The sequence below is a fragment of the Bufo bufo genome, chromosome 1, assembly GCF_905171765.1.
Source record: "Bufo bufo chromosome 1, aBufBuf1.1, whole genome shotgun sequence".
NCBI classification, from domain to species: domain Eukaryota; kingdom Metazoa; phylum Chordata; class Amphibia; order Anura; family Bufonidae; genus Bufo; species Bufo bufo.
The window spans coordinates 110,869,305-110,890,285 of NC_053389.1; the positions used below are offsets into that span (position 1 = coordinate 110,869,305).

The window sequence follows — 20,981 nt, forward strand, 5'->3', positions numbered from 1 at the left end:
TTTCATTTATAATTTTATTAATAATGGGACAGATGTTTTGGTGTAAATTCTAAATTAAAGTCAAGGATATGTTAAATCTGTTGACTTTTATTGATTCAGGGGAAGGCGAAAAAACCCCCTGTAGGGGGAAAAACTCCTTCCCGACTCCGCTTAGGGCAGTCAGACTATTTCCCTGGATCAGATATTATTAATCCAGAGGAAGGCGAAAAAACCTCATTGAGCCTCAGCCATCAGCTTCTAATGAGGAAAAATTCCTTCCCGACTCCACGCATGGCAGTCAGATAAGTCCCTGAATCAATTACTAAATAATATGTCCGCAAAGGGTTGGCCAAATTGTACTTTGAATTAGGTGAATGGCTGAACTGAGGGGAGGGCAACTGAGTTGATCCAGAGGAAGGAGAGAAAAAACCCCTTTATGACATCTGCCAATTTGTCCTAATCTAAGGGGAAAAACACTCCTTCCTGACTGCAAATCAGGCAGTGGGAAAATAGTCCCTGGATCAAATGCCCGTACATATACTCACATCGTCCAGTGGGAATAGCTTCAGGATCAGTGTCCGTCTTCAAGATGTTTTCCTTTAGTCCAATTGCAGGGGATTTCCAGGGTCCAGATCTTCTCCAGGAGCTCAGGAGGACATTTTGCTCTGGTGACATTAGAGCTGGTGGAGGGTTTACCGGGTGACAAATGAAAACCCTCTGAAAATGGCCTGATGTTTTAATGGTAAAGGTCCCTTCTTGGCCGCTGCTGCCTCTATTCCGTCCAGGTTGAATGGTGTGGAACGGCGTTGAGGTATAGATGGCTACAAGAAAAAGAAATAGATAAAAAATGAGGATACGATCATCACAATTGGTCATTGACCTGATATGAAGCTTATGCTGGTTGTATTTTCAACATGTAATATGATCACCTTATGTACTCATCCTCCACCGTAATAAGATATACTTTTTCTAGAGAAGTATAAAGCATATTAAATGCCAAATTAGGGTAGTCGTCTACACTCATTACAGGAGTCTGCCTCCAACCAGCTTCATTCAAGAATTATTTGTTACAAATATAATTATTACTTTGGAAAGAGAAATAACAGGAATAGCTCACTCCTATGCGACAGGGACCAGGTGCTCTAGGCCAGATGGCTGTATCACCCGTACAGAGAAAAGTATTGAAAATAAATAGATATATTGGACTGGCACTCTGTATGTGTGGTATAATATGGATAAAATGAATAAAATATAATGTAAAGTGATCACACAATTTAATTCACAAAACTCAAATTACAATAAAATCACCAAAATACATGATTAAAAACTTGAATGTAGTTTAAAACACACTGGAAAACTGCAACAACAATGTTATACAATATTTCATGGGGATAGTACAATAGTGATATTCAGTTCTTTGTATCAAATGAATCCAATAGAAGTTCCTTTATGTAGGGTTTCTCTTATATGAAAGGAAAAAACCAGTTTGAATATCGTTCATCTCAAGAAGTATACATGTGAGATTGCCGCTTGTATGTGCGGTTGTCAGTGATATCCGCAATTTGAAGAGGGCTTTATAGGAAAACGGGTTCCCAAGATAGCTATTTGCAGTCTGTCCAAGCCCGATAAAGTTGGTAAATAAAGTGCTGTGTGTACTAAGGTAGAAAAGCTGGACCTTACCTTAACCCAAATGGCAGTTCAAAGTATGGGCTGGTACAGCATACCTGACTTTCGTTCCGCTGTTGAATGCGTAGTCCCGCGTTATTCAAGGCGACGCCAATGGATCACGTGGTCTATGGCGCGCCTCTAACTTGGTTTGTAGCGAGGTATCGTGAGAGCTAGTGTCCGGACTATTCATATCTCAGAACGCTGACACGTCACGTGATCTATGACGTACCTCTAGCTCGTGATTGTAGCGAGGTATCGCGGGAACTGTGGTCAGAAGTTTCTGTATAAGAGAATTCTTTTCGCTGGAGCGCTCCAATTTTTCCCAAAAGTGTTCACAGACTTTATGTCATCTGTGAAGAGGCCTCGATCAAAGTGGGAGCTATCAGCTGGTTACGCCAGACGCGTTTCGGGGACCTCTTACCCCTTCCTCAGTGGCAGCTGATCTCCCAATTCTGGGCTGGCTTTATATAGGTCGCCCAGAAAACTCCAAAAAGTGGTCTGGATTCAATGTTCTAGGATTTCGCTCTATTTTCCATATGCGGTTTCACATGCGGTTTCATTGCGTTATTTCGTGTACTTCTGTGTTTTTTGGGTATAGGATATCCGATATTTAGTACTATCTACTCAATGAAGAATAAATGCTGCAGCTATTTGCTTTGATAAATTTCTTTTGTAAAATAGCGACTAAAAATAGTGCATTAGATGTATGCAATAAAATTTATAAATAACAATAAAAAGATATAGATGATTGAAACATGAGAATGTTGCAGAAGAATGTTATAATTTATTCTATGTATTTTGTAAAAATCACATTCTCTAGATATACTAATCAATATGTTTCAATCATCTATATCTTTTTATTGTTATTTATAAATTTTTATTGCATACATCTAATGCACTATTTTTAGTCGCTATTTTACAAAAAATTTATTTACCAACTTTATCGGGCTTGGACAGACTGCAAATAGCTATCTTGGGAACCCGTTTTCCTATAAAGCCCTCTTCAAATTGCGGATATCACTGACAACCACACATACAAGCGGCAATCTCACATGTATACTTCTTGAGAGGAACGATATTCAAACTGTTTTTTTTCCTTTCATATAAGAGAAACCCTACATAAAGGAACTTCTATTGGATTTATTTGATACAAAGAACTGAATATCACTATTGTACTATCCCCATGAAATATTGTATAACATTGTTGTTGCAGTTTTCCAGTGTGTTTTAAACTACATTCACGTTTTTAATCATGTATTTTGGTGATTTTATTGTAATTTGAGTTTTGTGAATTAAATTGTGTGATCACTTTACATTATATTTTATTCATTTTATCCATATTATACCACACATACAGAGAGCCAGTCCAATATATCTATTTATTTTCAATAATTATTACTTTACCTACAAAAATACATTCAAGGTGTGAACTAGTGAAAGCACATAAAAGATCTGTATGCTGACATGGATTCCTGGATCTGGAGTTCAGTAGCCCAATCCCTAAGCCTCCATGTTCTGTGACAATTGCTACTGCTTGGTGGCTCTGCCCCCCTTCTTATCACCTGCCAACATGTCCCCCTATCAAGCCCCTGACATTGAGAATCATATACAGTGTATGAAGTGTGTAGACATTCTGTTCATGTACTTACTACAGGGATGTGTGGTGGGGCCGTCCGAAGGGCTTCCACAGAGACCCAGTCAATATGCTGGAAGAAATGATGGCCTCTGATGTTACCGTGGACTCCTAAGCGCTTGGCAGGATCTCTCTGGAGGAGCTGAAAATGAGAAAGGTAATTATAACTTAGTGACTCTAACGATCTTTGAGCACAATGACCAATCACATTCCAGATCTTGCATTTTTAGGGAATAGCTGGGAAATAAAATCTGCAATCTGATTGATTTCTATGGGCAACTTCTCCACTTTTCTCTTGGGCTAGTTTATATAAATCTGCCCCAGTGTTTATTCTGTCTAAATGCTGGTCTCAGGCTGTAGTGTCCGCAATGGGAGATTTTAGAAATCTGTGGCTGCTTGTTACATAAGCTCTGAGGCAGGGGAGGGCTGGCAGCCTTAGTCCTGGGGGGCAAATCCAGTCAAGTGGCCCATTTTTAGCCCCGCCCATTATTAAAAGCCCCTCCTACATTTAATAGGCCACTCCCAACACACACTGTACAGCTGACATTCTATAGTTGAGGCCTGTCTACACATCATACGAAGAGGGGAGGACCTGTCCTGGCTGCACTGCCTGCTTATACAACAAGCTACAGCCAGGAAGCTCCTCCGCTCTCCTCCCTCCCCAGATCCTGCTTAAGGCTTGTGGTTCCCCCCCACCATCTGCCACCCGCCCGTGGCCTGCTGCCCCCTTTCGTCATCCTCACCCAGCTCTGAATCCTCCTTCTGCAAATGGCAGGGGGAGGAGCCGGAGCATCTCCTCTCCTACATAGCGCCACATACCTCTTACATCCAATGTCACCTTTGTTGTAGACGTTCTTTTTCCTCATCTTCTCCATTCAGACCAGACCGCCATGATGATTTTTCAGCCATCTCCCGTCTCTGCAGAGATTGAGAAACAGACATTAGTTTCCTGCCACCCCCAATACTATACTGCAGAAACAGTACCCCTGGGAATACTACTACCACACAGATAGTGCCCCCTTAAACAATTATTGGCACACAGTGCTCTAAAAAATAACTGCGCCCAGACACTAATAGTATAAAGATAATGTCCCCCAAAAATAATTGTGCTAAGCTGATACTGTGCTAGGGTGCCCCCAAAGTAACAGTGCCCCCCAAAATCCCACCAATAGAAATAATTATCTGCCAGAGCACACTTAGTAGTAATAATGCCCCAATAGTGCCCTAGTAATCATGTTCCTCATAGCCCCCCAGTAGTAGTAAAGCTCCCCATAATACCCCCTAGTAGTACTAATTTTCCCTATAATATGACAGTACATGAAATACCCCCGCTTAGTGCCCGCAGTTGAGCTAATGTCCCCATAATGTATGCCAGTATAAAATACCCCTATATAGTGCCCCAGTAAATGCACTCATACTGCTCCTCTCCCCCTTCCCCATAGTGTCCCCCATAATATGCCAGTAAAAAAATGCCCCTTAGTACCCCCAGCAGATGCCCCTATAGTGCTCCTCTCCCCCACAATGTGCCAGTAAAAAAATTTCCCTTCTTAGTGCCACCATATGCCCCAATAGTGCTCCACTCCCCCATAGTGCCCCCAAATAATGCCCCATAGTGCCGCTCTCCCCTATAGTGCCTGCCATAATGTGCCAGTAAAAAATGCCCCCTTAGTGCTACCAAATGCCATAGTGCCCCTTATAATGTTCCAATACAAAAGGCCCCTTTAGAGCCCCCACTTCCCCATAGTGCCCCCAAATAATGCCCCTATAGTAACCCCAGATGCCCCATAGTGCTGCTCTCCCCTATAGTGCCCCCCAGAATGTGCCAATAATTAAAAAAAAAGCCCCTTTAGAGCCCCCAGATACCCCCATAGTGCTCCTCTCCCCCATGGTGCCCCCCCCATAATGTGCCAGCAAGAAATGCCCCCATAGTGCCAGCTCCCCCCCCATAGTACAAGCCCCCCATAGTGCCAGGCCCCCCATAGTGGCAGCCCCCCCATAGTGCCAGCCCCCTTATAGTGCCAGCTCCCCCATAGTGCCAGCCCCCCCCCCCCGTAGTGCCAGCCCCCCCATAGTGCCAGCTCCTACCCCATAGTGCCACCCCCCCCATAGTGCCAGCCCCCTTATAGTGCCAGCCCCCTTATAGTGCCAGCCCCTTTATAGTGTCAGCCCCCCCATAGTGCCACTTCACCCATAGTGCCAGCCCCCTTATAGTGCCAGCTCCCCCATAGTGCCAGCCCCCCCCGTAGTGCCAGCCCCCCATAGTGCCAGCCCCCCATAGTGCCAGCTCCTACCCCATAGTGCCAGCCCCCCCCATAGTGCCAGCCCCCTTATAGTGCCAGCCCCTTTATAGTGCCAGCCCCCCCCATAGTGCCACTTCACCCATAGTGCCAGCCCCCTTATAGTGCCAGCCCCCCCATAGTGCCAGCTCCCCTATAGTGCAAGCCCCCCCATAGTGCCAGCTCCTACCCCATAGTGCCAGCCCCCCCCATAGTGCCAGCCCCCTTATAGTGCCAGTCCCCCATAGTGTCAGCCCCCCCCATAGTGTCAGCCCCCCCCATAGTTCCAGCCCCCCATAGTGCCAGCCGCCCCATAGTGCCAGCTGCCCCATAGTTCCAGCCCTATAGTGCCCCCCCCATAGTGCTAGCTCCCCCAAAGTGCCAGATTCCCCACCTTAGTGCCAAATCCCCCCATAGTGCCAAATCCCCCCCATAGTGCCAGATCCCCCCCCCATAGTGCCAGCTCCTCCCCCATAGTGCCAGCCCCCTTATAGTGCCAGCCCCCCATAGTGCCAGCCCTCCCATAGTTCCAGCCCCCCCTATAGTGCCAGCTCCCCCTATAGTGCCCCCCCATAGTGCTAGCTCCCCCAAAGTGCCAGATCCCTCCCCCCCCCCCCCCCCCCATAGTGCCAGATCCCCCCCATAGTGCCAGATCCCCCCCAATAGTGCCAGCCCCCTGCAAAGAAGAAAAAAAAAACAACACTAATACTTACCTCCATCAGCAGCGATGCAGCCTCTTCTGGCCTGTGTCCCTGCTGTGTGCTGGCTCAGGCGTCGCAATGATAATGACGTCATTGCTCTGCCTGAGCCGGCCTCTGATAGGCTGCAGGCATTAGTGCCTGCGGCCTATCAGAAGAACAGGGGAGGGACACGCCTCTCCCTCCCCTGCCCCACAGCACACAGCACGGCCGCAATGACATCCAGGGCCGCGCCGCCTGTGGTGATGATCGGCGGTGCGGCCCTGAAAAAAAAAAAAAAAAAAAAAAAAAAAAAAAAAAAAAATTTTTTTTTTAAGACGGTCGGCCCAGTGGCCGTTTATTTCGGGCGGCCTGGGGGGCAATTGCCTCCCTGCCCCCCGGCCCAGCCCGCCCCTGCTCTGAGGGGTGGACTAAGTTATTCTAAAAAATGTTATCATGGGAGACAGACTATAATGTCTGCCTCAATGCTAACTCTTGTCAGACATTGTGCTATTGCCGATGCCGAGTCTGTGTTGGCTCCGGTCAGGTTGTGGGTCCAGGGGTGACTACTCGGCATCCCCTCTTGTGGAGACCAGTATTTTCACCATGTATACTACAGAAATGATGGTTGTTGTATTGTTATCCTTCTAGCAGCACCTCTGAGGGGCGACCCCCTCCTAAACACTACAGTAGTGAGTATTAGTGAAGGAGATCATGGTGCACTATGGAGTATTATAGGTGGAGATGTCTTCTATCACAGGTTGTCATGTAACATTGTATAAAATACAGTAGTATTATGCAGTAACATACTGACCTTTTTAATGATGACTTTAGCGCCGGAGCGTGTTGTGTCAAATAGTGTAGGATCGTAAGTACACTGACTGGTAATCATTTCATTTAAGATGACCCCAAATGAATACCAGTCCACTCCGACACCATACTCCTCCTCAGCCAGCATCTGCCAGGAAGGAGAGAAGAGTGACTACACAGATTATACTTAGACTACTATTGTAGGGGCTCAGGCTTCGGCGATTGCCAGCATAGTGTAGAATGGAGTCACACAATGTGTTTAACTGGATGAGGCCAAGATATTCTGCCTCCATCCAGCAGCAGATAAACTGCAACCACAAAGTCATCTGAAGGAACCTCACTCATTCATTCGAATGGGCCTATTGCAATATTAGGTTTCTCCACCAGAATCCACTGCAGTGGAAATGAATGGCCACCCTGAGCTTCCCCTGGCAATAACAGCTGATCCCTGAGATCAGTAGATGGTGTGAAGGTAATAAAGCCCTCACACAATCAATGTGGCCCCATCAAACAGGTAAAGTGCAGGGGTGCCAAAAATCAGACTTCCACCGATCTGATGTTGAAGACCTATCCTAAGGATGTGCGATCAGTATTCTGAACCCCTTCAATACAAATATATCAGTGAAAATGATGAAAACTCCCTTTTCCTCACCTCAGGAGCCACATAGCCTTCTGTCCCAGCATATTCGGTGGCTGTGCGGTCTCCAAGCATGTTCTCAAGTGCGAGACCGAAATCCGTGACCTTAATATGTCCCGTCTCAGCCACCAGGATGTTCTCAGGCTTGAGGTCTCTGTGGACGATGCCCTTAGAATGGAGATATTGGATGGCACACACAAGCTCAGCGGCATAGAATCTGTCAGAAAAGTAAATAAATGAATATATTGCGAGGATAACACATAAGACTCTTTCCTAACAGTCACTAGAATAAGAGACACAAAATGTTTCTTATCACTGTCAAATGTGTCTTATGGCCAGGGCTACAGGGTGGCTTAAAATCACATGAACTTCTATTCCAGGGTTTTAAAGAGCAACCAGTCCTAGTCATGTTCTAGAATGGGTTGCTGATGGTCATTAATAACCATTCCCGGAGAACTCCTTTAATACCTGGGAATGTGATTAAGGCTCCTTCACATCAGACTGGGGAGATCTGTTCTCTTCTTTGTCTTTTACTATCAGAAGAAGGATCACAGCACAAGGAAGAGGAGAAACATTCCCTGACATTTCTGGAGGAACGTTTCCCCTCTCAGTCTTCCATTCTTCTTTTGAAGAGAGCAGACAAACAGGGGAGCAGATCTCATCAGCGTGATGTGCATGAGGCCGGACACTGGATCTAATATTTTATGTCATTTTCTAACCGTTTAGCTGAGGTTTTTATTCAGCCTTACCTTGCACTGGGGATGTCAAGCCGCCCCTTCATCCGTAGGAACTGATCAAAGTCCCCGCAGCTCATGTATTCCAGCCCAAGTAGAACAAGCATCTGTGACATAGAAGACGCCATTACTGAACCATCAGATCACATTTACACATTTACTGGACAGAATATAGCCGTGGCTTCTGTAATCCTTCAAGGGATATTCCGCTTTCAGCATGAAAAGGTTATTCTTTATATATAGTGAAAGAGTCTATAATTTTACAATCTTGCTATATCAAGATCTCAGTTATTAGGATCTCTGCTTGCAGTTATTGAATAGGAACCTTCATTGCTTTCCTGCAGCTGCTATAAATCTGCCCTAGACACAATAAACAATGAAGGATCTTGTTACATAACTTCAATACAGTGTTTATGGATAAGCGGTGCAACCAGCAGAGGTGTGTGGATGAGCTGTGTGTGTAGCAGAACTGAGTGTGTATCAGCTGTGCATGCAGCAGTGCTGTGTATGTATAATTTGTTTGCTGCATAGTCAGGGCCGGTGCAAGGATTTTTACCCCCTTAGCCAAGATAAAAATTGCCGTCTTCCCCCTTATCAGATGATCTGCCCAATATCATGACATCACATATGTTCCACCCCTTTCTCAGCATTTAAATTAAAAGAACTGCTATGTTTCCCTTAGGGTTAATCAAGCTTCTTGTAGCTGTCTCCCTGACAGCCGCTAGAGGTGCTTCCGCGATTCTCACTGTGAAATCTACAGTGGGAAGACGCGGAACATAGTTTTGAATGTGTGCACATGCGCATTCGCAGCTGAGAGGAGGATCGGGGAGAAGAGTTCCCAGTGCCGGAGCTGGAGAAAGGTAAGTGTCACTCTCATTCCCCCCCTCCCTTGTCACTCTCATTCCCCCCCCCCCCTCCCTTGTCACTCTCATTCCCCCCCTCTCTTGTCACTCTCATTTCCCCTGCCCCCCTCCCTTGTCACTCTCATTTCCCCCTCCCTCCCTCCCTTGTCACTCTCCCCCTCCCTCCCTTGTCACTCTCATTTCCCCCTCCCTCCCTCCCTCCCTTGTCACTCTCCCCCTCCCTCCCTTGTCACTCTCATTTCCCCCTCCCTCCCTCCCTCCCTTGTCACTCTCCCCCTCCCTCACTTGTCACTCTCTTCCCCCCCCCTCCCTCCCTTGTCACTCTTATCCCCCCTCCCTTGTCACTCTTATCCCCCCTCCCTTGTCACTCTCTTTCTCACCCCCCCGCCCCTTGTCACTCTCTTTCTCACCCCCCCCCGCCCCTTGTCACGCTCTCCTCCTTCTTGTCACTCTCATCCCCCCTCTCTTGTCACTCTCATTTTCCCCCTCCCTTGTCACTCTCATTTCCCCCTCCCTTGTCACTCTCCCCCTCCCTCCCTTGTCACTCTCTTCTCCCTCCCTTGTCACTCTTATCCCCCCTCCCTTGTCACTCTTATCCCCCCTCCCTTGTCACTCTTATCCCCCCTCCCTTGTCACTCTCTTTCTCACACCCCCACCCCTTGTCACTCTCTTTCTCACCCCCCCGCCCCTTGTCACGCTCTCCTCCTTCTTGTCACTCTCATTCCCCCCCTCCCTTGTCACTCTCATTCCCCCCCTCCCTTGTCACTCTCATTTTCCCCCTCCCTTGTCACTCTCATTTCCCCCTCCCTTGTCACTCTCCCCCTCCCTCCCTTGTCACTCTCTTCTCCCTCCCTTGTCACTCTCTTCTCCCTCCCTTGTCACTCTTATCCCCCCTCCCTTGTCACTCTTATCCCCCCTCCCTTGTCACTCTTATCCCCCCTCCCTTGTCACTCTCTTTCTCACACCCCCACCCCTTGTCACTCTCTTTCTCACCCCCCCGCCCCTTGTCACGCTCTCCTCCTTCTTGTCACTCTCATTCCCCCCCTCCCTTGTCACTCTCATTCCCCCCTCCCTTGTCACTCTCATTTCCCCCCTCCCTTGTCACTCTCATTTCCCCCCTCCCTTGTCACTCTCATTCCCCCCCCTCCCTTGTCACTCTCATTCCCCCCCCTCCCTTGTCACTCTCATTCCCCCCTCCCTTGTCACTCTCATTCCCCCCCCTCCCTTGTCACTCTCATTCCCCCCTCCCTTGTCACTCTCATTCCCCCCCTCCCTTGTCACTCTCATTCCCCCCCCTCCCTTGTCACTCTCATTCCCCCCCCTCCCTTGTCACTCTCATTCCCCCCCCTCCCTTGTCACTCTCATTCCCCCCCCTCCCTTGTCACTCTCATTCCCCCCCCTCCCTTGTCACTCTCATTCCCCCCCCCTCCCTTGTCACTCTCATTCCCCCCCCTCCCTTGTCACTCTCATTCCCCCCCCCTCCCTTGTCACTCTCATTTCCCCCCCACCTCTAGTGTAGCGTGGCCGAGCTCTGTTCGGTCCGCGGTACAGGAGCTTTTGTTTCCTGTACCCGGCCAGACTGACAGGAAGTGCACACTAAGTGAGCACTTCCTGTCAGTCTGGCCGGGTACAGGAAACAAAAGCTCCTGTACCGCGGACCGAACAGAGCTCGGCCACGCTACATTAGAGGCGTTAGGCCTCTTTCACGCTTGCGTTGTTGGGATCCGGCATGCACTTCCGTTGCCGGAGGTGCCCGCCGGATCCGGAAAAACGCAAGTGTACTGAAAGCATTTGAAGACGGAGCCGTCTTCAAAATGCTTTCAGTGTTACTATGGCAGCCAGGACGCTATTAAAGTCCTGGTTGCCATAGTAGGAGCGGGGAGCGGGGGAGCGGGGGAGCGGTATACTTACAGTCCATGCTGCTCCCCGGGCGCTCCAGAATGACGTCAGAGCGCCCCATGCGCATGGATGACGTGATCCATGTGATCACGTGATCCATGCGCTTGGGGCGCCCTGACGTCACTCTGGAGCGCCCGGGGAGCCGCACGGACGGTAAGTATACCGCTCCCCCGCTCCCCGCTACACTTTACCATGGCTGCCAGGACTTTAGCGTCCTGGCAGCCATGGTAACCACTCTGAAAAAGCTAAATGTCGGGTCCGGCAATGCGCCGAAACGACGTTTAGCTTAAGGCCGGATCCGGATCAATGCCTTTCAATGGGCATTAATCCCGGATCCGGCCTTGCGGCAAGTCTTCAGGATTTTTGGCCGGAGCAAAAAGCGCAGCATGCTGCGGTATTTTCTCCAGCCAAAAAACGTTCCGTTCCGGAACTGAAGACATCCTGATGCATCCTGAACGGATTTCTCTCCATTCAGAATGCATTAGGATAAAACTGATCAGGATTCTTCCGGCATAGAGCCCCGACGACGGAACTCTATGCCGGAAGAAAAGAACGCAAGTGTGAAAGAGCCCTTACCCTCCCGTCAGTCCTTCTCTTCAGGCTGTGCCCGGGCGGTGCACAATCATAGACGCGCCAGCCCGGGCAGTGCGTCAGCCGCCCGGTGCGGGGGAGGGCCCGCCGCCGTACTTTTGAAAAAAACCTGCGGCAGGACCGGCCCGGCCGCCACTTAACCAACGCTTTTTTTTTTTAAACCGCACGGTTCCGGCGGCCCCTGCTAAACTGTGCCCTAGGCGGCTGCCTAGGTCGCCTTACAGGTGGCGCCGGCCCTGTGCATAGTTCATTGTGTATATACTGTGTATGTAGAAGAGCTGTGTATATGTGTCTACTGTGTATGTAACAATTCTGTGTGTGTGTGTGTATATATATATATATATATATATATATATAATGTGTATGTATGTATAATGTATGTACTGCAGAGCTGTGTGTGTGTGTAATATGCACCTTGAAGAGTTGGGCATGTGTACTGTATTTCTACAATGTGAAGATCACAGAGGGTAACAAAAAATAAATAAATGAAATAATACAGCAGAAGAAGCATGGCAGGACACTGCAGAGCAATGACAGGAGACACTTGGGTAGGTATATTTAATAAGGTGATCACATGCACCATTGCTGTTTGTTACTATGGTCAGCAGATGACACACTGACCAAATCTATTAACCCCATCTACACTAGACCCCAAAATAAGTCACCTCAACCAGGGAAGGTTTGATAAGTGCAAAATTTTGTTTTCTAATTTTCTGTAATCTAAACCCGGGGGCGCCTTATATTCCACAAATATAGAAAATTAGAAAATGATATAATTTGTCATCATAGAATAAATAACCTTTATTTGCTCCTTTAAAGAGTTTTCTCTTTAGGGCCACTGGTGGGTGATCAGTGGAGGTCTGAGGGTGAGCAGTGGATTTTGCTGGGGTGCCATAGCCCCTGAAGGCTTATTTTCTCCCACAAGGAACAATTTTCCCTTTTCCACAGGATAGGTGATAAGTGTCTGATCACTGGGTCCAACTGCTAAAACCCCCAGCAATCCTGAGGACAGAGGCAGTGGGCACCTACTGTGGAGGCAAACCACACAACTGCTATGGGGCCTGGGGGAAGGGGGACCTCCATTCTTCTGATTACTGGGGGTCCCTGCAGTCCTACCAGACCCATTTGCTCTCACATGGATGGTCGCTCTGTCGGCTGCTGCCCCCTTTTTCGGTGGACTGGGTTACAAGTGGAGACATTTGAAAAAAGTGAAGTTGTCAGTACTGTACCTTGGTCTGGAATGCAAAGTCCGCGTGGATGAGGAAGGGGCTCCCAGATGCCAGCTGTAAGACTCGGTGCTCCACCAACACATCCGCCTCATCACAGTCGGCAAGCATGGCTCTCTTGCTGATGATCTTAACAGCATACTTCTGATGGTTAGAAGTGTCCTCAGCCAAGACGACCTTTCCATAACTTCCCTTCCCGAGCACATGATGGAATATTAATCTCTCCCTGATGTTATCGGAGATTATTGTGCTTCTAGAGCAGGTTGGCCGAACACCGCTGTCCTCGACTAGGGGAGAAAGTAATAGAAAAACAAGTGAAAGGATATTCCCATCTTAGGCATTTCTATCATATGGATTGGTCATATTGATTTGTCCTTCTGTTTCTCCCGAATTTATATAGCCAAGTATAGAACTTGGCTATCTCCAGCAGTCCCATAGACTCTAAATGGTGATCAATGAGGGTCTATACCAGCGATGGTGAACCTTTTAGAGACCAAGGGGCCAAACTGCAACCCAAAACCCACTTATTTATCCCAAAGTGCCAACATGGCAATTTAACCTGAATATCAATATAGTATATCTTCCATGTACTTTATCATTTAGCTATAATAGCCTGCCTACATTCAATGCACTGGCTGAGCCATTCATATTGCGCCCTGTGCTGATGAATGGCAGGAAAGGTCTAAGGCATATTGGTATACCATAGACTTTTTTCAGGGCGCAGGTGCCCACAGAGAGGGCTCTGAGTGCCGCATATCGCTAGGATATATCCCCATTGTCTGATAGGTGCGGGACCCACCACTGGGACCTACAACTATATCGAGAGTGTGGAAAGTGGTGACTGGAGGGCTCCAGGTTTCCCCATTTTCGGCCACCACCAAGCGCTTTCCCCATAGAAGGGAATGGGAGTTCACCACTCTTGCGCAGCCAATGGTCCCATTCTTTTCGATGGGGCCGAGATATTTGTATGGGGCTTGGCTATTTTTGGCAGCAGCCCCATAAAAATTAATGGAGGCAGCCGCGCATGTGTGGTGCACCCTCCTGGACTTTGCCGGCTACGTTTACGAGATAGGTGCATTTCCCAGAGGTGGGTCTCTCACCTATGAGACAATAAGGGCATATCCCAGTGATATGCCCCCATTGTCTCAGGTGGGAATACCCCTTTAACAGAATCCAGCACTGTAGATAAATACAGACTTAGACCAGACTCCAAAATAAATGCAGAAATCAGATCCATTAATAAATACAGACCCCAGACCAAGTGCCTTAACTTTTTAAAATTTCCTTTCACATAGCCATATATATGTAAAAAAAATAATAATAATAATTAAAAAAAATTACAAATATTCTTTGTATCATCCTTTTCTGACACCCACATTTTTTTTTCTTCTGCAAAGCCATGTAAGGGCATATTTTCGGGGTGTAGTTTTTTTTTGTACCATAATGTCAAACTTTTTGGCCATTTTAATGTATTTTTGGGCAGCTAGCCATGACAGGCCTGGGACCTTTCACAAGGACACAGGCTGTCATGACAGTCAATAGGAGCCCTGCGATTTTTCCACAGGGGCTCCGATCGGAAGACTTAGGGAACCCCTTCCCTCTGTCCAACTCCATAGATGCTGCAGTCGCGATTGACAGCGGCATCTGAGGGGTTAAAAGACATCCGCATCATAATCAAGGTATCAGTATTATCACTGTTCTCGGTCACTGCTGGCAGGTGTCTCCTGTATTATACAGCCGGCATCCACCACCATATATAGAGAGCGACCTCAACGTGTGAGCTTGATCCATATAACCCTTTAACACATATGACATACATGTAGGTGATTATGCATTAAGGGGAGAGATGATAAAAACTGCAGCCTATGCGCCATTTACTTGCTATTACTCCCATGGAGAGATATGACATTTACTTATACAGTATGGCGCCACCTGGTGTTTAAAGCGTATAACAATGTGCATCTACTGAGCTGAGTGCTGCTGGTCAAAGGTCAGTCGCTCTCCTCATAGCCAGGTCTCTTCACAGTGCTCCTCTCTGGTCACTGCAGAGCAGCTAGAAGAAATAGCTTTCTTCCCTGTGTTCTCTGCAGAGGACCTAATAAAGAAAGGCTTCTTCCATGCAGAAAGATATTTCTATTGGCTCTTCTGCTGGGAACACAGGATCACTATGCAGAGACCTGGCTCTGGAGGATGAGCATGTGTGATCGGTTCCCTGAGGTCAGTAGATGGACCTGCACATTGCTTCACACTTTGAACACCAGGTGGCGCTATACTATGTAAGTAAGTGTCATAGCTCTTCATTAGATTATTTTTACAGAATCTGAAAGGCAATTGTGCTCTATTTTTATAATCAATAAATGAATATGACATATAATGGTGAACCAACTCATTTCCCCTTCCTGACATATCATATACCTATACACTATGCCAAATGCTGCAGGAGAGTGTATGGAGCAAGCTCCACAGTGGGTGCCAAATGTTTAATAAAAAGATCAATAACATCTAAAAAAAATATATAAAGAAGCTAAAAAAGCCTCTTTCCTTTTTATCAAATACAGTAAAAATAAAAGCAATAACAAAATAACCATAATTGGTGTCACCATGTCTGTAAACTTCCAACCTAATAAAACATACCACGTGATAAATGCTATAAAAAACACACACACAACGCGAGAAGTTTTTTATTTTGTACATATAGTAAAACATAAGAAAAACAATGTACATTTATTACCGCCATGACTGTGCTGATCCGCGGGATAAAGATAACGTCATTGTTACTACACACTGAACGCCATGAAAACAAAAAGCTTACAAACCTGCAGAGCAGACCCCTGAATACAAACCCTGGAATAAATACACCCCATAAGAAATACAGACCCCAAATCAACTAAATGAATACAGATTGTGTCAAAGCTGCTGCAGAACAGCATTACACAGCTCAGATGCTGCAGAACATCTTTCAGCTCATTACTGGGGGGCACTTTCCCACTTATATATTCAGGTCAATATTTGGGATCAGTATTTGTAAGTCAAAACCCAGAGGAAGCTACACCGAGAGAAAGGACGATGGAAACCTCTGTATTTCTTATGTGTTCTGTATTCCTGGGTTTGACATACAAATAGTAACCAAAATACCCCAGCGACAGTGGCCTAACTATTGAGGAAGAGGTTCTGCAGCAGCTGAAAGGTGTAACATTATTAAGAATATTAGAAGTCACCTTGGAGGTCAGTGATCTGTAGACATGAGCCCGGCATGTGACCTTCTACATTTATATGGACCTGGAACTCCTGATGACTTCTAATCATTTACAATAGGGGCACATTGTCGCATCACTTCTATGCATGCAGGGTTGTTACAATGTTGTACTATACACAATATAGGCTGCTGTTTATGACAGCCTGTATTCTCCCCATGCACAGGCTCTGCTGACAACTCATATAAGGACACTATTGGGGGATTAGAAATAATTCTTATAATAACATTAAGGGGGTCATTTATCAAACTGGTGTAAAGCAGAACTGCCTTAGTTGCCCATAGCAACCAATAAGAGTCCACCTTTCATTACTCACAGCTCCTTTGAAAAATGAAAGGAGGAATCTGATTGGTTGCTATGGGCAACTAAGCCAGTTCTACTTTACACCAGTTTGATAAATGACCCTCTAAATACTTAAAATGGAACTGTGTACAGCCTAATTCACACTTCACTGCCCTAGCCCAGTATCTATAAAGACAGAATGGCTTGTTGCTGCCCCCAAGGAACTGAGCACCCAGGGTATATGCCCGCTAGCACCCCTCCCCCACCCTTAGTAACACCCCAGCTATAAATGTGGACTCCCCTTCCTTCTGCTTGTCTCAGGTCTCAGCTCTACAGAACAGATTAATGTAAAGTTTTAACAATGTGTCTAGGATGTATAGCTTCTGTATTACTGTATGTGTGGATATACCTGAGACTCCCTGGTCCTCCTGCTGGTCTTCTTTCTTCAGGATGTCATCTTCTCTCTTGATCCGTGACTTCTTTCCATCTTTTGAAGAGATGAGGATGAGTTTTCTCTTCTTCCCGCACTTTGGCTGTTTAGTCACTTCTTCTTCCACTGGACTGATGGGTTGATTAGGAGACATCTTCTCAGAGGAGCTGGATGTTATCCTCTTCTTCCTCTTCTTGCTCCTCTTGGGTGTCTCCGTGTCTTCATCAGGTGTGGTCAGGATGGTCCGACGCTTCTTCCCTCCTTTCCTCCTGATGATAATCTTCTTTTCTTCCTCCATCTTCTTCTGCTCATCAGCCGATGAGTCAGAAATGTGTCTCCTTTTCTTCGCTCCTCTCGTCCTCGCAGCAATCTTCTCAGAATCCATCGTAGCGCTTTCCATCAGGTAAGCAGATATGTCCACCGTCGCCAGTCAACTCCAACTGCCACTTCCAACTGCCACCTGCCATTCAGACCCGGGCACCACGGTTGCCTTGGCTACATGGATTGTGATGTGCCCAGTAACTGGCCAATAGCGTTCAGCCATTTGTGCCAGGCTTTTAGTTTACTGTGAGCTTTGAGGAACACATTGGAAACTTTTATGAAATGTGAAATTTGCTGTATAAAAATGGCAGGAGACACATGTGCCATATTGATGAAAAAATTATGTCTTTATGATAAATCTCTGTATTATGCCATTCCTCTGGAAATTTATGAACAAATTGACAACCTATATAGTTCCTACATAGTCTGATTGTAGGGACAAGAGGAATAGTACCAGCAGTTGTCAGGCTGGGGCTACACAGAAACATTTTGTAGCTCTACTGATTGATTTTTTTATTCTGTCACATGGATTATCACTAATAAAGTAAAACTATTCCCATGTAGAACATAACACCTCCTTCCCTGATGTACCTTCCATTCAGCATTTCTCATATTCTACCTTGCCAAAATCATCTTTGTATTATATGCAAATTAGGCAGTAAGGTGCCCACATTTTCTTTCAACGGTGCCCAGGAACTCGCCCATCCAGTGCCCAGGCCCTCCAGCAGAGCCCAAACATGCCTCTCCTGGGCTGAGACTCCACACCCCCATCAGCGCCGTTGCTGGCCCCCCTCCCCCGCTACATCACTGACAAAAGGTAATGCCGCCCACACTTGCTTTCAGCTTCACAGAGGGCATCAGCCTAGGCGAGATTTCTCAGCGAAGCTGAAGACAAGTGTGGGTGGCGTTACCTCGCATCAGTGATGTAGGGGGTGGGGCGGAGGCAACGGCGCTGATGGGGGCATGGAGTCTCAGCCCAGGAGAGGCGTGCTTGGGCTCTGCTGGAGGGTGGGCCTGGGCACTGGAAAATAACGCCCCTCTGGGCAACTTACTGACTAATTTGCATATCATACAAAGATGATTTGCACAAGATAGAAAACAAAAAACACAGAATGGAAGGTGCATCAGGGAAGGAGGTGTTATGTTCTACATGGGAATAGTTTTACTTTATTAGTGAATCCTTTAAATCTTATTTACTTAAAAGGACATTTCCATCTGCCACATTGATAGCATATCGCTAGGACCCACTCCTTTCTCCAAAATGGGATCCCTCGTGAACAGAAAGCAGCCCCACATGCAAAGCCACCCTCCATTCACCACTATGGGAGTTCTGTAAATAGCCAAGCACTGACGCAGCTACTTCTGCCACTGCCATATAGATGAGGGCACTTGACTGTTTGTGGAGCTCCCATAGTGATGAATGGAGAGCACATATGTGTCAGGCTCTGCTTCTTTTTTGGATCTCTAGATAGGAGCGGTTGTCAGAGGTGGGACCCACATCAATCAGACATTGGTGGCACATCCTAGCCATATACCATCAGTGTCCCAGATGGGACAACCCCTTTACTTTAACCACTTCAGCCCCCCTAGCTTAAACACCCTTAATGACCAGGCCACTTTTTACACTTCTGACCTACACTACTTTCACCGTTTATTGCTCAGTCATGCAACTTACCACCCAAATGAATTTTACCTCCTTTTCTTCTCACTAATAGAGCTTTCATTTGGTGGTATTTCATTGCTGCTGACATTTTTACTTTTTTTGTCATTAATCGAAATTTAACGATTTTTTTGCAAAAAAATGACATTTTTCACTTTCAGGTGTAAAATTTTGCAAAAAAAACGACATCCATATATAAATTTTTCTCTAAATTTATTGTTCTACATGTCTTTGATAAAAAAAAAATGTTTGGGTAAAAAAAAATGGTTTGGGTAAAAGTTATAGCGTTTACAAACTATGGTACAAAAATGTGAATTTCCGCTTTTTGAAGCAGCTCTGACTTTCTGAGCACCTGTCATGTTTCCTGAGGTTCGACAATGCCCAGACAGTACAAACACCCCACAAATGACCTCATTTCGGAAAGTAGACACCCTAAGGTATTCGCAGATGGGCATAGTGAGTTCATAGAACTTTTTATTTTTTGTCACAAGTTAGTGGAAAATGATGATTTTTTATATTTTTTTTTTTTCTTACAAAGTCTCATATTCCACTAACTTGTGACAAAAAAGAAAAACTTCCATGAACTCACTATGCCCATCAGCGAATACCTTGGGGTGTCTTCTTTCCAAAATGGGGTCACTTGTGGGGTAGTTATACTGCCCTGGCATTCTAGGGGCCCAAATGTGTGGTAAGTAGTTTGAAATCAAAATGTGTAAAAAATGGAGGTGAAATCCGAAAGGTGCTCTTTGGAATGTGGGCCCCTTTGCCCACCTAGGCTGCAAAAAAGTGTCACACATGTGGTATCTCCGTACTCAGGAGAAGTTGGGCAATGTGTTTTGGGGTGTCATTTTACATATACCCATGCTGGGTGAGATAAATATCTTGGTCAAATGCCAACTTTGTATAAAAAAATGGGAAAAGTTGTCTTTTGCCAAGATATTTCTCTCACCCAGCATGGGTATATGTAAAATGACACCCCAAAACACATTGCCCAACTTCTCCTGAGTACGGAGATACCAGATGTGTGACACTTTTTTGCAGCCTAGGTGGGCAAAGGGGCCCACATTCCAAAGAGCACCTTTCGGATTTCACAGGCCATTTTTTACAGATTTTGATTTCAAACTACTTACCACACATTTGGGCCCCTAGCATGCCAGGGCAGTATAACTACCCCACAAGTGACCCCATTTTGGAAAGGAGACACCCCAAGGTATTTCGTGATGGGCATAGTGAGTTCATGGAAGTTTTTATTTTTTGTCACAAGTTAGTGGAATATGAGACTTTGTAAGGAAAAAAAAAAAATAATCATCATTTTCCGCTAACTTGTGACAAAAAATATAAAATTCTAGGAACACGCCATGCCCCTCACGGAATACCTTGATGTGTCTTCTTTCCAAAATGGGGTCACTTGTGGGGTAGTTATACTGCCCTGGCATTCTAGGGGCCCTAAAGCGTGAGAAGAAGTCTGGAATATAAATGTCTAAAAATTTTTACGCATTTGGATTCCGTGAGGGGTATGGTGAGTTCATGTGAGATTTTATTTTTTGACACAAGTTAGTGGAATATGAGACTTTTTAAGAAAAAAAATAAAAATTCCGCTAACTTGGGCCAAAAAAATGTCTGAATGGAGAATTACAGGGGGGTGATCAATGACAGGGGGTCTTATGTGGGAAAGGGTCGGCACTGCTGGAATAGACGCGGTGCACGAGTCAGTGGGAAGACGTCCCAATACTTGCAATAAAGAAGGAAGGACCAGCACTCGCGATGATGATGAATGTTGCGTTTATTCAGTCACATATTAAGGACATATAGTGACGCGTTTCAGCACAACACGTGCTTTCTTCAGACTATACAATAAACTCCTATCACATCTCTTTTATACACAGAGAGAGGGAGGAGTAACAAAACAAAAGGAAAATGACATCATACTATGTAGCTCCACCCACCTCAGGGCTGACACAGGTGAATTAATGAAAGATGCAATAAACCAAAAAAAATTCAATGTGGATACATTGATGAAACAATGGAACAGTTGATAACA

General features: G+C 46.1%; 1 protein-coding gene across 1 annotated transcript; it reads right to left on the reverse strand.

The window, feature by feature from the left end:
- Positions 1-671: 671 nt before the first annotated feature.
- On the reverse strand, positions 672-17,344 carry LOC120992294 (protein kinase C delta type-like). The gene is made up of 7 exons (XM_040421221.1): positions 16,939-17,344; positions 12,997-13,280; positions 8,430-8,521; positions 7,696-7,897; positions 7,048-7,191; positions 3,297-3,422; positions 672-800 (listed from the first exon to the last, which is right to left on the reverse strand). Exons 1-7 carry the CDS (start codon positions 17,342-17,344, stop codon positions 672-674), a joined length of 1,383 nt encoding a protein of 460 aa, XP_040277155.1.
- Positions 17,345-20,981: the final 3,637 nt, after the last annotated feature.

Coding starts and splice junctions, on each gene's coding strand:
- LOC120992294 (XM_040421221.1), bottom strand. CDS start 17,344: ATGGATTCTGAGAAGATTGCTGCGAGGACGAGAGGAGCGAAGAAAAGG. Junction 8,522..12,996: donor ACTTTGCATTCCAGACCAAG/GTACAGTACTGA, acceptor TCTATGTCACAG/ATGCTTGTTCTACTTGGGCT. Junction 801..3,296: donor CCCCACCACACATCCCTGTA/GTAAGTACATGA, acceptor TTTTTCTTGTAG/CCATCTATACCTCAACGCCG.